Source organism: Macaca nemestrina, chromosome 15, assembly GCF_043159975.1.
Source record: "Macaca nemestrina isolate mMacNem1 chromosome 15, mMacNem.hap1, whole genome shotgun sequence".
Taxonomy (NCBI): Eukaryota; Metazoa; Chordata; class Mammalia; order Primates; family Cercopithecidae; genus Macaca; species Macaca nemestrina.
The window spans coordinates 113,227,077-113,241,323 of record NC_092139.1 but is presented as its reverse complement, the minus strand read 5'-3'; the positions used below and the strand labels follow the sequence as shown (position 1 = coordinate 113,241,323).

Sequence of the window (14,247 nt, the reverse complement as noted above, 5' to 3'; positions counted from 1 at the left end):
GCCGGGCGCGGTGGCTCAAGCCTGTAATCCCAGCACTTTGGGAGGCCGAGACGGGCGGATCACTAGGTCAGGAGATCGAGACCATCCTGGCGAACACGGTGAAACCCCGTCTCTACTAAAAAATACAAAACAACTAGCCGGGCGAGGCGGCGGGCGCCTGTAGTCCCAGCTACTCGGGAGGCTGAGGCAGGAGAATGGCGAGAACCCGGGAGGCGGAGCTTGCAGTGAGCTGAGATCCGGCCACTGCACTCCAGCCCGGGCAACAGAGCCAGACTCCGTCTCAAAAAAAAAAAAAAAAAAAAAAAAAAGGAAAAGCACTCACTAAGCCAATGACCTTATCTGTTACAGATGAGACAGGCCGTGGTGCACTCCTGGATGAACATGATGTGATCCAGCCATGTGTCCTGACAGCGAGGCTGCTTTCCCCTGTGCAGCCAAGCCCAGTTCCCATCTGTCCCCACTCCCTTCACCCCTTCTCTGGCCAGGCCCACTGAGCCCCCGCCTGCAGTTTCACCCTCATGTCTTCTGCAGCCTGTCTCCTGTCCTAGCCCACCTCCCATGCCCTGTCACCTTCTCCTGGCCTGCCCCCCCGCATGGCTCAGGTGCCCCTCTGCTCCCACATCACCCTGTGCCTGGCGCATGTCTCTCCATCCTCCAGCACCCTGCCTGCCTGCCCTACACTCATAGCCACAAATGTCTTGAGGGCAGGCTCTGTCTCCTGTCCTTGTATACCCCCAGCATCCATGCCAGCACGTGGCAGCCACAGAGTTGAGTGAAAAGAGTGTAAGCTTTGGAGCCAAACAGCCTTTGGCTCCAGCACTCTCTTGCTCTCTAACCCTGGGCAGGCGGCATCGTCTCTCTGAACCATAGCTTCCCCAGTGGGAGAACGGGGCTTGCACTATCTTCCCAGGGTTGCTGAGAAGAGGGATGCACTTTATAAAGTTCCAAGCACACAGAAAGCTCTCTGTAAACTGGCTGGAGGATTAAACCATCGAAGGGGACTGACTTATCGATGCTCATAAGAAATGGGGAAGACACAGCCGAGTGCTGGTGTGCGGAATCCCCCGCGGGTGAGCTGCGGCCCCGGAGCCTCCTTCGGACTCTGAGAAAGGAAAACACATGGGAGGGCAGGCTCCCATGGCCCTGGGAATTCTGCACCCAGAGCTGCAGAAATGGTTTGGAAATGCTTCCTGCTGGGGAGCCTGGGCACTGTGAACCTTAATCTCAGCAGGACCATGAAAATCAAATGTGAAGTCCTTCGGTCTTCCGGAAACTCGGAAGTTAGCTCCCATGTTCTGAGCAGCCCCAGAGCTGGAACTCTGCAAAGCAGAGCCATCTGGGGGCTGTGTCCGAGGGAAGCTGAGCTCACCCCATCATTAGCCAAGGGAGAGCTCCTGCACAGCCCCATCAGAGAGTCCACGACGAGCCGAGCAGGGTCCCTGGCCAGGCTGGATGGTGACGAGGCAGAGGCATGGGGAGGGGGCCTGAGAAGGGGACGATCATCCTCACTGTAACACTCACCAATCAACTGCCAGGCCCTGACCCACATGGGCCTACAGACAAGGCCACTCTCATTCACCGGTTCTCAACCCTCGACCCCTTCCATTCATTCTGCTATCATCCTGCCTGGGCTCCACATGGAATTAAGAACAGAGGAAGCTGAAAAGCGTCAAGTCACCAGTGACATGAACATAAATATTAAGGTGTCCCTGTTCCCACCCAGGCTGTGCTGCACCCACCACAAACCAGTGTGCGGCCAGCTCCTCACAGGGCTCAGTGGCCTCCACACCCTCCTGCCCACTGCTCTCACCCACGGGTCCTGGGCCCTGGGTTCTGGCATCAGGCTCAGTCCTGGCAGCCTCCAACACTGTTCTTTCTTGCTCCTCCTGAATTAAAACCGCCTTTGGGGGCCAGAGATGGTGTCTTCCTCCTCTCACTGTCCATGTCGCACCTGCCCATGCCCAGCACAAACATCATGGCTCAGTAAGCACCGGTTAAACAGAGCCAGGGGAAGGGGCCCCATCAGCAAGACCACTCTTGACATGCAAAGGCTGCTGGGGCAGGATCCTCTGCCCCACAAACAAGCCTCCTCCTCCTCCATCATCCCAGGGGATGGAGGCAGTGACCCCCAGGAAAATCCTTAGGGGTCAGAGCCCACCCACACAAAATACGGGGCTCGTTAGAATTTCGGCAAAGGCCAGGGATGAGCTGGGGGTCGGGGAGTGGCTGAGGCTACAGAACTGCGTTTCTTAGCCTTGGAGATATGCCTCGATTTCCCTGGTGGGCTCAGCACTGGTTACCTCCCACCCATTCGAGGAAAACTGAGCTTCAGGAAGAGGGGCCTGGCATCATGGCTCCAGATGCCAACAAAAGTACTATCAGCAGCAGGTTAAAGATGTGTGTAGCCCACACGAGAAAAGGTGTGTCATTAACTTGTGTTCCAAAACAGGGGCACCGACCTCTTTACAAGCTTACCGTGGGACAGGGTGGGAACAGTTTCCCTCAAGCACAAAACCAACCCCACTCCCATCCCTCAGACATATCCTTTCCAAGACACATTCTGATTAGAAAGGAAAAAAAGTTGTCTCTGTCCCCTTTTAAATAAACAAGCTTGGCCGGGTGCGGTGGCTCACGCCTGTAATCCCAACAGGTTGAGGTGGGTGGATCATGAGGTCAGGAGTTCGAGACCAGCCTGACCAACATGGTGAAATCCTGTTTCTACTAAAAATACAAAAATTAGCCAGGCATGGTGGTGCACGCCTGTAGTCTCAGCTACTTAGGAAGCTGAGGCAGAAGAATCACTTGAACCTGGGAAGCAGAGGTTGCAGTGAGCCAAGATCACACCACTGCACTCCAACCTGGGTAACAGAGCAAGACTCCGTCACAAAATAAAATAAACAAGCTTTACTCTGGTTATGAAAATCAAGGCCAGTAAGGCAGGTACAGTGACCCAGGACAAGAGTACCTATGAGGTCCCTAGAGGAGTTAAATCTGTACGGAATTTGTCAAAGACAGGAAGTAGAAGGATAGGTGCCAAAGGCTGGGGGAGGGAGGACGGAGAGTTAGTATTTAACAGTTTGGGAATGTGAAAAGTTCTGGAGATGGAGGGTGGTGATGACTGTACAATAATGTGACTGTGTTTAATACCATTGGACCGTACACTTAGAAATGGTTAAAATGGGCCGGGCGCAGTGGCTCATGCCTGTAATCCCAGCTACAATTAGCCGGGTTTGGTGGGGTGCGCTTGCAATCCCAGCTACTCAGGAGGCTGAGAGACAGGAGAATGACTGGAACCTGGGAGGTAAAGGATGCAGTGAGCAGGGATTATGCCACTGCACTCCAGCCTGGGCGACAGAGTGAGACTCTGTCTCAAAAAAAAAAAAAAAAAGGAAATGGTTAAAATGGCACATCCTATGTGACACATATTTTACCACAATAAAAAGTACATTTCTTAAGCAAAATAATTTAGTGTTTGTTGGCCATCTTGTAACATCCTGCATTATGAAAGCAATCAGATGTTTTGCCCATTGATTTACTTGCCTTCTTCAATCAATGTTGTTTTCATGCAGTAATCTGAACAGTGTCAAGTGAATTAATTTAATAGATTGTATTTCAGAATGCTCTGTACCGCAGTTTGACCATGTATGCAATGGTTTACATGGCAAGCTATGAAACTTCAAATGAGACTTAAAATGTTCAGTAAAAAACAGCTTGCAACTTTGCAACCAAAATAAAGATGACTTAACAACTTTAAAAGAACAACAACAACAAAAGGCCAGGCATCGCGGCTCAGGCCTGTGATCCCAGCACTTTGGAAGGCAGAGGTGGGAGGATGGCTTGAGCCCAGGAGTTCAAGGTTGCAGTGGGCCATGATTGCAACACTGCACTCCAGCCTGGGGGACAGGGGGAGACCCCATCTCAAAACAAACAAAAATCCTAAAAACAAGGATCTTAGCTACCCGGTGTGTCCTGTGAGGGTGGGGAGATGGGGGTGGGGAAGGGCCTGAGGTCCAGCCCCACCCTGGCTGTGCCTCCAGCATCCCTGCAGGCACTTCCAGTTGCTCATTTACCTGGGGATCGGGTCACCTGTGGATATCCAAACACCGGATGTCCTGAGCTTCACTGCCCCATCACACAGGCTGGGGACCATCTGAGGCCCACGGAGGCACCTCCCACCTCACTCTCCTACCCACCTGCTCATCAAGTGCTACCCCATGTGGTGCCTTCTCAGTGCCTGCCCAGGACCCTCAGCCAGGCTGGGGCGGGGGCAAAGAGGGGACTGGGGCTAAAAGATCCCCCACGCCAACTCCACACCTCATGGCTACCAAGAGTTCTGCAGGGGTCGACAGCATCCAACCAACTGCCTAATCAGTCAGACCCCCCACCTTCAGAAGGATGTAAAGTCAAGGCCATTTGTACACAAACCCTAGGGCATCCGAGCAGCCCTGGAACACTGTGAGTCAGGAGGGTAATGTTGGCCAAACGAAGCCACGCCTGCTTCTTCTATCCCCGACCACCGACAGCTGTGAGCAGGTCTGAGATCCAAAAATTACCTCTGACCAGTCCCACACTGGACACCCACCCAAGCCGAACAGGCACTCGCTGGAAACTCCACGCTGGGATGTGGGGGCTCAAGAGAGAAGCAGGGCCTCAGGGGACCTAGAATCTTCTCTCCCAGACCATTTCCTGTTGTTTCTCAGGAGTCTCAATCAACCAGTCTCAATCTGACCCTGCCTCTGACCACGTGAGTTAGATCCAAAGCATAATATTAGATATAAACCAAGAGCAAACTCTCTCAAAATCTTGTTAACCTTCAACTCGAACGTTCCCAGGGAAGGCAACACTGCAGGTTAAAACTGCTCAGCCTTGAATCTGGCTCCCTCCCTTACTAAGACTCAGGGTGCCTCATTTCCTTCATCTGTAAAAATGGGGGAAGAAGCCGGGAGCGCTGGCTCACGCGTGTAATCCCAGAGCTTTGGGAGGCCGAAGTGGGCAGTCATCACTTCAGGCCAGGAGTTCGAGACCAGCCTGGCCAACATGGTGAAACGCTGTCTCCACTAAAAATACAAAAATTAGCTGGCATGGTGGCAGGCGCCTGAAATCCCAGCTACTCAGGAGGCTGAGGCGAGAGAATCGCTTGAGCCCGGGAGGCAGAGGTTGCAGTAAGCCGAGATCGAACCACTGCACTCCATACTGGGTGAGAGTGAGACTGTCAAAAAAAAAAAAAAAAAAAGCCAGGCGTGGTGGCTCACACCTATAATCCCAGCTACTCGGGAGGCTGAGGCAGGAGAATCACTTGAACCCGGGAGGCAGAGGTTGCAGTGAGCTGCAACCTCCAGATCCAGAGGAGGCAGGAGGATCACCTGAGGTTGGGAATTTGAGACCAGCCTGACCAACATGGAGAAACCCCGTCTCTACTAAAAATACAAAATTAGCCAGGCGTGGTGACGTATGCCCGTAATCCCAGCTACTCGGGAGGCTGAGGTTGCAGTGAGCTGAGATTGTGCCATTGCACTCCAGCCTGGGCAACAAGAGTGAAACTCTGTCTCAAAAAAAAAAAGCATGGGGGAAGACTGATGAGACAATCCAGGAAAAGTGCTTACATCAGCGCACTGACCACAAGAAAAAACAGAAGCTTCACAATTAAACAAAGGGAAAAGTTACCGCGCCAGGATAGGGAGAACATTCTTTTTCAAAGGAACCACACACTCCTCCAGGCTGACACGGTGCCCAACGGCCAATACGCCACCACGTCCACCACCTCTCTTCAGGAGAGAGACATGCCTGCCAGAGTAACTGGATGGAGATGGCTCAGTTCACAGGCCTCAGATACCGTTTATTGCCTGGGACAGCTGCTAAAACTACATTTTTTCCAGGTGACTTAAGCGTCCATAAAGATTATGGTATAGATCAGTGGCATGCCCCAGGTTCCAAGGCATGCAGAGAAACAGGTCACATGGCCTGCAGGGACCATGCCCTAGACGCCTGGGAAGGATATGGCCACGTGCTCTTTCTAAGAATACAGATGCTCAGAGAGATTCTGTACCACTCCTTGGGTGGAAGCTTCCAGCACGTCAGCCTGCTAGCTGTAAACATCGCAGAAGCTTTGGGCAATGTCTGATCCCATTCCTGGAAGCCCGTGAGCCACTAGGATCTTAATACCCAGGTTGCTGACCATGCAGATTGTCACAGAGGGGAGACTGGGGGCTGGGAACCCAGAGGCCTGGAATCTGCTTCTGATCTCACGGCTGAGAGTTTTCCCACCTGGAGCAAGTCCGGGCCTCAGTTTTTTCATTTACAAACGGAATGGAGTTTGGGAATATGAAAAGTTCTGCAGATGGAGGGTAAATGGAGGAATGGAGGATTTCGCCTGCAGTTAAGGGCAGGCTTCCCAAATCCCACCCCGTGTACAGGCATTGCTCTGACAAAATTTCCACTGGGTTGCAACAAAATAGGGTGAAATCAAAGCAGGACCCAGGGACCTCTACAAAGCCTGCCCGATTCCATCTACAATGCTGTCTTTTATTGTGAGACCGTGTCCTTCCAAAATCCGGGGCATCAAAATGTTCCCTACCTCTATGAAGTGGTGACGATACGAGATGGTGGTTGATTAGGTGTCTATTTTTTTATTTTAATATCCTCATCGGGCAAACGAGGATATTTTAAAAGTTGCAAAGCTCCGTGAATAGCTGGGGATGAAGAAACGGCATGTGATGAGAAGCCAGCCTCAATTTCCTTGATTTCCTCTGCTCAAGCTCAAACACTCAGAGGCAGCTGAGGGCATCAGGAGTTTTGAAAAGTGAATGGGAGCTTGAGGCTTTGTTCCCTGTGCCTCCTGGACTCACCACCCAAAAGGATCATGCCCCCGCCCCACCTGCCCCATAGCGTTGTCTAAAGCTACAGCAAAGAGTTGGAGTGGCCTCCGTGGTGTCCAGAACCAAGGTACCAAAAAGCCTGAAATGCAACGAGATGTCAACCACAGAGACTCTGATGGAAAGTTCCAGCCAAACAGGACTGGGCGACTACTCCCAACCCCCACCTGCGCCCTGCCCCTCCAAGCCTGGGAAGCCAGCAGGGATCCAGCCAGATTGGCCTATGTCCCTGCATCCCTTACAGGTCCAGGATGAGGACAGACTTGTGTGCCCTCTCCAAGGCCACCTGGCCTCTGAAGGAGGAAGCAGGACAAACTGGAGCCTGCTCTTAGGGCTCCTGGCCCCATACTCAACACAAGACCTGCGTGTGTCCACTGCTGAGCCTGTTCCCAGCATCTGTCACTGAGATGACAGGGATCTTGGGTGGTGAACCAGCCGGGAGAAGGCAGCAAGAGGGGAGGAGCAGAAGGCACCTCTCTGGGAAAGTGAGAAGCATTCTCCCCACAGCTCCCTCCAGGCAGCTCTGGCCCAGGCAGCAACTTCCTACATCAGCCCAGTGTACAGAGGGGCACCCTCATCCTTCTGCAACATCCCACCCTGCTCCAAGGGCCTCCTGGGCTTCCAGGACGCATCTCCCCCGGTGTTCCTCTCGCTGCTCTGGCCACCTGTCATGCATCCTACGCACCTGGCATTTGGAACCTGGAGCGTCACAGGCTGGAGGGTCTCAGGACACTTGCTCTCCTCAGGCCAGCTTGTTCATGCCACACCGGCTCAAAGATCCCTTCCTCCAGGAAGTCCTCCCTAACTACCGCCAATGCACACACATATGCACATACACACGTATGCACATGGGACATATATGTTTTCTTTCTTGCATGGTCTCTTTGTACCCTGAGCTGCCCAGCACTTGGCACAAATAATTAACTCTGTACTTAGTGCCACGAGGCTAAGCCAGACAGTCTCATTCTGCATCCTACCCCCATGCCTGCCCTGAGCAGTCATTCAATAAACGTCTGTGAATGAATGAATGCACAAATGAGCTCACGTGATCCTAGCTATTCTATGAAAGGGGGCAAAGAGAGAATCACCGAGTTGCCCGAGGCCATGCAGCCTCTGCAAAGGCAGGCTTCAGATCCAGCTGTGACTCCAAAGCTCACACACACCCCACCATCACACTCCAAAGGAAATAGGCTTCCCCCTGAACTAGACTTAAAGATTCAAGTCTTCTAAAGGTGCGTGAGGCTGGCCGGGCGTGGTGGTTCACACCTGTAATCCCAGCACTTTGGGAGGCTGAGGTGGGCAGATCACGAGGTCAGGACCACCCTGGCCAACATACTGAAAACCCGTCTCTACTAAAAATACAAAAAATTAGCTGGGCATGATGGCGGGCGCCTGTAATCCCAGCTACTCAGGAGGCTGAGGCAGGAGGATTGCTTGAACCTGGGAGGCGGAGGTTGCAGTGAGCCGAGATCGCGCCCATGACTGTGCGAGATTCCATCTCAGAAAAAAAAAAAAAACAGATACATGAGGCTGTCCAGTGTGCTGGTGAGGGGTATGGCATCAGGGCCAAGCTGCCCAAGCTCGAATCCTGGTGCTGCCACTTAGCAGCTGTGCGCCCACGGGCTTGCTACCTGGACTCTCTGGGCCTCCATGTCCCCCCATTGATGAGGGGGACAATGACAGCACCTCCTTTGCAGGGCTAGGGTGAGGGCATAGCTAAGTAACACAGGTGAACTGGGGCAGGGGTGGGGCATGAAGGGGCGAGTCCCCATGCTGTGGGGAGACCACGCTGGGTGTACAGGTGTTGGGTTTCCATCCTCAACCCACCACACGCATCAATGGCTCTCAGGAATGGCACTGTGTGGGTCCACAGAGGAGTTCTAGGCCAAAACAAGAAGCCAGGCTTCATACCTAGGTAGCAAAACTCACAGGACCTTTTCACTCAGTGGGTGACGGGATCCAAAAGGAAAAATAGGGCCAGGCACAGTGGCTCACATCTGTAATCCCAACACTTTGGGAGGCCGAGACGGGTAGATCACTTGAGGTCAGGAGTTCGAGACCAGTCTGGCCAACATGGTGAAACTCCATCTCTACCAAAAATACAAAAATTAGCCAGATGTGGTGGCGCACGCCTGTAGTCCCAGCTACTCAGGAGGCTGAGGCAGGAGAATGGTTTGAATCCAGGAGGTGGAGGTTGCAGTGAGCCGAGATCACACCACTGCCCTCCAGTCTGGCCAGCAGAGTGAGACCCCATCTCAAAAATAATAATAAAAAAATAAAAACAGGTTCAAAACAACACTGGATCACCTATTTCGTAGGGCTGCTGAGAAGACGACATTCATTACTAAATGTAAAGCATTTCACCTATAATAATTACCCAGAGGACCTTCACATCTCATAGTGAAGGAAACAGAGGCAGAGAGTTTGTGGGTGTCATCGAGATCTCTTCAGGCACTTTCCGAATTGGGACCAACACACAGCTTCCTAACCCCCTTCTAAAGTTGGCTCCGCACAGTATAGTAACCCGCAAATAACCTGTAAGCAGCTAGGGTGACGGGCGTCCCGCTCCCTCCCACTCTAGCCTCTAGTTAGGACCACTGTGGGGTTAAAGGAGGTGGGGCACAGCCCAGCTTTAGGCCCAGCCCCAGCCCCGCTCCTCGCTGGGTGACTTGGGTGACTTGCGGCGATGACTTAGCCAGCCCTGAGCTCCCCTCCAGCCTGAGGGGGTCTCCGATCCCAGGGAAGTTGACACAATGGTTCCCCACTCCCACCCTGTTCAGTTATGGGGCCACATGTGAGATCATTACAAGGAAACTGGAACCATATGGGGCCTACAAAAGGATTCATTCATCAAATCGTTATGATTTGCTATTCTGCAAAAGGAAAATCTTGTTGTATAAAATATGCTGGCAAAATAACTACATGCCTTCTTAGAACTGTTCTAATAAACTTCACCTGAAAAGCAGCCCTGCCCAGGTGCCCAGTGCTCAGAGCCCAGCTTTAAAGTCTCACCAGGTCGGGGAAGCTGCTGGAGAAGTCGCTAGACAGCACAGTCCCCCCAGTGGTGAGGAGGGGGTGGAACTGGAAGGAGCTGGAAGGAACTGGAAGGAGCTGGAAGGAGCTGGAAGGAACTGGTGGAACTGGAAGGAACTGGAGGGGGTAGAAGGAGGGGGTTTCCCTGGAAGTCTCATGTTTTCTGTTCCTTCCAGGTCTTTGGCCCTGCCATTTCCCCTGCCAGGAACACCCTTTCCCCCATCCTCCCAGCCCCACCCACAGACTTAGCCACTGCCTTTTCCTCCTCAGGTTCCCAGTTTGCATGCCGCTTCCTCCAGGAAGTCTTCCCTGACTCTGCCAGTAGGGCTCAGTTCATTTTTCTGGATCTCCTAGGGAATGTGAGTTGCATGGGCGGTGGGGGGCGGGGGGCGGGACCAGGTATCTCTCCTTTCCTGCCATAGCCACAAGACATAGAGCAGTGTCTGGCACTGAGCTTTCCCTTTGTGAATGAATGACCGAACGGCTAAGAACACCACCTTTCCCGACACGGGTTTGGCACTGACAGCTGCCAGTCCTGTAGCCCCATGGGGCCTTCTTCTCAGCGCCTGGCTGGGAAATTCAGCAGTAGTAGAACATTCAGAGGCATCTGGGGGAGAATGATTCTGGGGTGTTGGCAGAATCGTGCTCTTCCCGTGCTCCCCTCACATCTAGCCCCATCTCCTCCAAAGAGCTTCCAGGGAGCCCCCAAGGCCTGCGAAAGCACCTGGTGCCAACACTTCCTAGGGAAGGGGACAACAGGAATAATGGCTAACATTAATAATAGAGCTGCTGGCCAGCACGGTGGCTCATGCCAGTAATCCCAGCACTTTGGGAGGCCGAGGCAGGTGGATCACCAGAGGTCAGGAGTTCGAGACCAGCCTGGCCAACATGGTGAAACGCTGTCTCCACTAAAAATACAAAAATTAGCTGGGCATGGTGGCGGGCGCCTGTAATCGCAGTTGCTGGGGAGGCTGAGGCAGGAGAATTGCTTGAACCCGGGAGGCAGAGGTCGCAGTGAGTCGAGATCATGGCATTGTACTCCAGCCTGGACGACAAGAGCGAAACTCTGTCTCAAAAATAAAATAATAATAATATAGCTGCCATGGTAGACACCATCCTAGGTTCTCTCTCTTAATCCTCAAGGCAACCGAAGAAGTAGGTTTTTGTTCTCTTCATTTTACAAATGAGAAAACCACCAAAGCATATCGTGGCTTTTTCTGATGCAAACTGATTTCTAGTCTCACAAGGCCTGTGGAGCCTCCAGCACCTGAACGTGAGTCAGCCGCGTGCCCCTCCTCCTGCCCCACACACCTGCAGGGGTGGCAAATGCAGCCCTGAGTTGGGGTCCCTCAGCAGGGCCAGGAGCGGGGCCCAGGAGCAGGGTGTGAGCTAGAGCTGTGGGTGGGTGTGGCAGGAGAGGCCCCAGAGCTGACCCCCAGGGCACAGAGTCTCATCTTCACGCACTGGGTGCCCTGAACCCCACCTCCTGACTGGAAAATTTCCAGGAGTGGCGGCACAGACCACATGTTTTCAAGCCAAGTCCTCCCTGGTCTTTGTTCTCCCTCCCAACTTTCTTTTAATCAGTTGGAAATGCTGCCCAGCCGCAGCCAGGGGCCAAGAAAGCTTTGGAGAAAACACAATCGTCTTTTCCTAACACCTCCTCCTCTCCTCTCCCTCCCACCCAGCTCTCAGTAAAGCCCAACGGGACGGACAGACACAGGACAGACAGGCGGCTCCTCTCGGCCCTTTGGCAAGAAAGATCAGCGCCCTTCTCCATTTAAGTGGCCGTCACCAAAGGAGTTTCTGCAGATCAGCTAACAGGCTCACCGTCTGCAGCCCCACAGCTCTCGGAGAGCAGGGGTGGTGCCACTTGTGTCCTTACATACAGGGCTCCGGGGGCCTCGCAGCTGCACACCGGGGCCAGGCAGTCTCTCAAAGCCCCTTCCCAAACCGTACCAGATTAAACCTGCTGAAACTCCAAGACACTTCTTCCCAAAAGAAACAAAAGGCCCACAGGACATCCAGCTGTTTTTATCCAACTGTGCAATTACGAGGCTTTTTGAAACCCTTCCACTTACAAACTTCTCTGTGGAAAAGGATCAGCGGCGCAGTGAGCCACTCCGGCCCGCAAGTCCTGGGGTGTTCGTTCAGTCACACACGCACAGGGAGAAACTGTTCGCAGACCGTAGACAGAAAAGAACAGTGAGAGAGAATGCAGAGACTCGCGGGCCGGGGAGAGTTTTACCATGCCTTCTCTCAGGCCCTCAGCTTCCTCATCTATACAATCAGGGGTCTCTGAGCCTCCTTCCTTTTCTAACAGGGGTCTCCGATGTCCCACCCGCCCACCACCCAGGGCCCCTCTGGCTTTTCCCTCCAGCTGGCAGCCACCCGGCCGCCTGCTGCTTGCTGGAATGCCCTCTTCCCACGCTCCCCTTGCATCAAGCTCCATCTCTTCTAAGGAGCCACCAGGGAGACCCCAGGGGCTGAGAAGGCTCCTGGTGCCAACACTGAGCTCTGCGCCTCCCCACACCGTCTCCAACCCCAGGAGGTGCCCAGGCCGTGCCCAGCACCGCCTGAACAATCAGAGCTCCACGGGGCTCTGCTGCAGCGAGTCCAGAAAGCCCTGTAGAGCTCAGCTCCCCGCCTCCCCTCCCCCTCCAGCCCCTTTCAACCCCCTTCCTGGAATCCCCCGGTGAGCGCTGATCGGGACAAGTGACCCTTTGACTAACAAAGGCGGTCACCAGAGGTTAAAAGGAACTCAACTAAACCAGGGATTAAGACTCAGGATTCCGAGGGTGGTCTGGGGCACTCCCCTGGACCGGGGCCCCCGGAGAAACAAAGACGCCAGGAGTGCTGGGCCTGGCTAGTGGCCCTGAGAAGCCATGGGTCAGCAGAGAGGTCACAGGTCATGGCTCTGCCACCCAGCAGCTGCTCTGATCACAGCACCTCGTGGTGGTCCCCCCAGGGACCAGGCCTTGAGGGTTAGCAGGGAGAAAAGCGCAGGCTGGGTGGGCACTGTCCCGGAACTGTCAGTCCCAGGGTTGAGGCCTAAGGTCTGGGCCATCGATCAGATCTGCTATTGGAAACTCCATCCCCCTTGCCACTGGTGGAAGTGACCTGTCCTCAGTCCCCGCTGAGCACCGCCCGGCAGAACCACTGCCTTGGGTCCTCTGTCCCAGAAGGGAGGCAGCGAGGAGGTGGCCAGGTCCGCAGCCCCTCGATCCTCCCAGCTATGGCCCCCAAAACCTCCAGGTTGCTCCCCGGCTTTCTCGTGTCTTCCTCTCCAGCCCCTATCCCAAGACTGCCAGTGTCTCCTGGGGAAATGACTGCTTCCCACCCCACAGGCTCAATTTTCACATCCGAAAGCTGGGTACAACAGCCCCTACCTGGGGGAGGAGGCGGGAAGCAGTGAGGAAAGATACCCGAGGGAGCTTCCAGCGCCAAGTGCAAGGCGCCCTGGGCTCGGTAACCCCCAGCCAGAGGCCCCCAGCCCAGCCAGCGCCCCTGAACCCCCAGGGCCCGGGGTGGGGCCCCCGGAGACGGCTGGATTTGCCAGGATTGGGGTAGAAGCGTGTGTTTGAGAGGTGGTGGAATCCGGTTTTGAAACAAGTCCCCAGGCCGGGGAGGAGATGAGGGCCGGAGCTGGCCGTGGGGGAGGGGAGGTTGTCGCCGGGGCCTCGGCGGTGACTGTCCGGGGGCGCCACGCAGGGCAGCGTACGGACTCCGAGTCCCCGTGGTTCCGAAACTCGCAGGGAGCGCGAGGCCGAGGGGGTGGGGACCCTAAGTGGGGTCGGCGGACCCGGGAAGCCCCTACCTCCGGCCGCCAGCAGCGCGAGGCCGCCGAGCAGCAGCAGCGGAAGCGGGACCCGGCGCGACGGCGCGGCGCGCTCCATGGGCGGCGGGCGGCGGGCGGCGGGCGGCGGCGGACAAAGGCGCGGGCGCGGTCCTGGGGCAGCGGCGCGGGCTCCACGCTCCGGCCGAGCCTCGGCAGCCAACGCTGGGCCAGGGCCGCGCCGTTCAATTATCCCGCCCGGGAGGAGGGCGCGGCGGAGGCGGGGCCGCGGGTCGCCTGGTCCTCCCTCCCCGGCGCCCCCTGCCGCGGCCCTCCGGGACCCTCCCTCCCCGCAACCCGGCTGCGAGGGGCGCGCGCCCACGACTGGGGGCGAGGGCCTGGACCCCAGACTTCCCCGGATGGGGCACAGAGGGGGAGCCTTCGGGCCGAATGCCCCCAGCCCTATCCCCCAACTCTCCGTGAAACCTGATCCCCTCCTCCCCCCACCCCCTCTCGATGGGCGGGCTCAGGATCAAAGGTTAGCCCCTCCCGACTCTGCGCGTAGGAGCG

The 14,247-nt window shown here is 55.2% G+C and overlaps 1 protein-coding gene across 2 annotated transcripts in view; it reads right to left on the bottom strand.

Annotated features, from left to right (window-relative positions):
• The window catches only part of LOC105464284 (fibulin 1), a 98,532-nt gene extending 84,630 nt beyond the window's left edge, over window positions 1-13,902 (bottom strand). For both annotated transcript variants that reach the window (XM_011712012.3, XM_011712013.3), the window contains exon 1: window positions 13,720-13,902. In XM_011712012.3, coding sequence (XP_011710314.2) covers window positions 13,720-13,798 — 79 coding nt within the window. In that variant the 5' untranslated portion in view covers window positions 13,799-13,902. The remainder of the gene's footprint in view (window positions 1-13,719) is intronic.
• Between the last annotated feature and the right edge of the window lie 345 nt (window positions 13,903-14,247).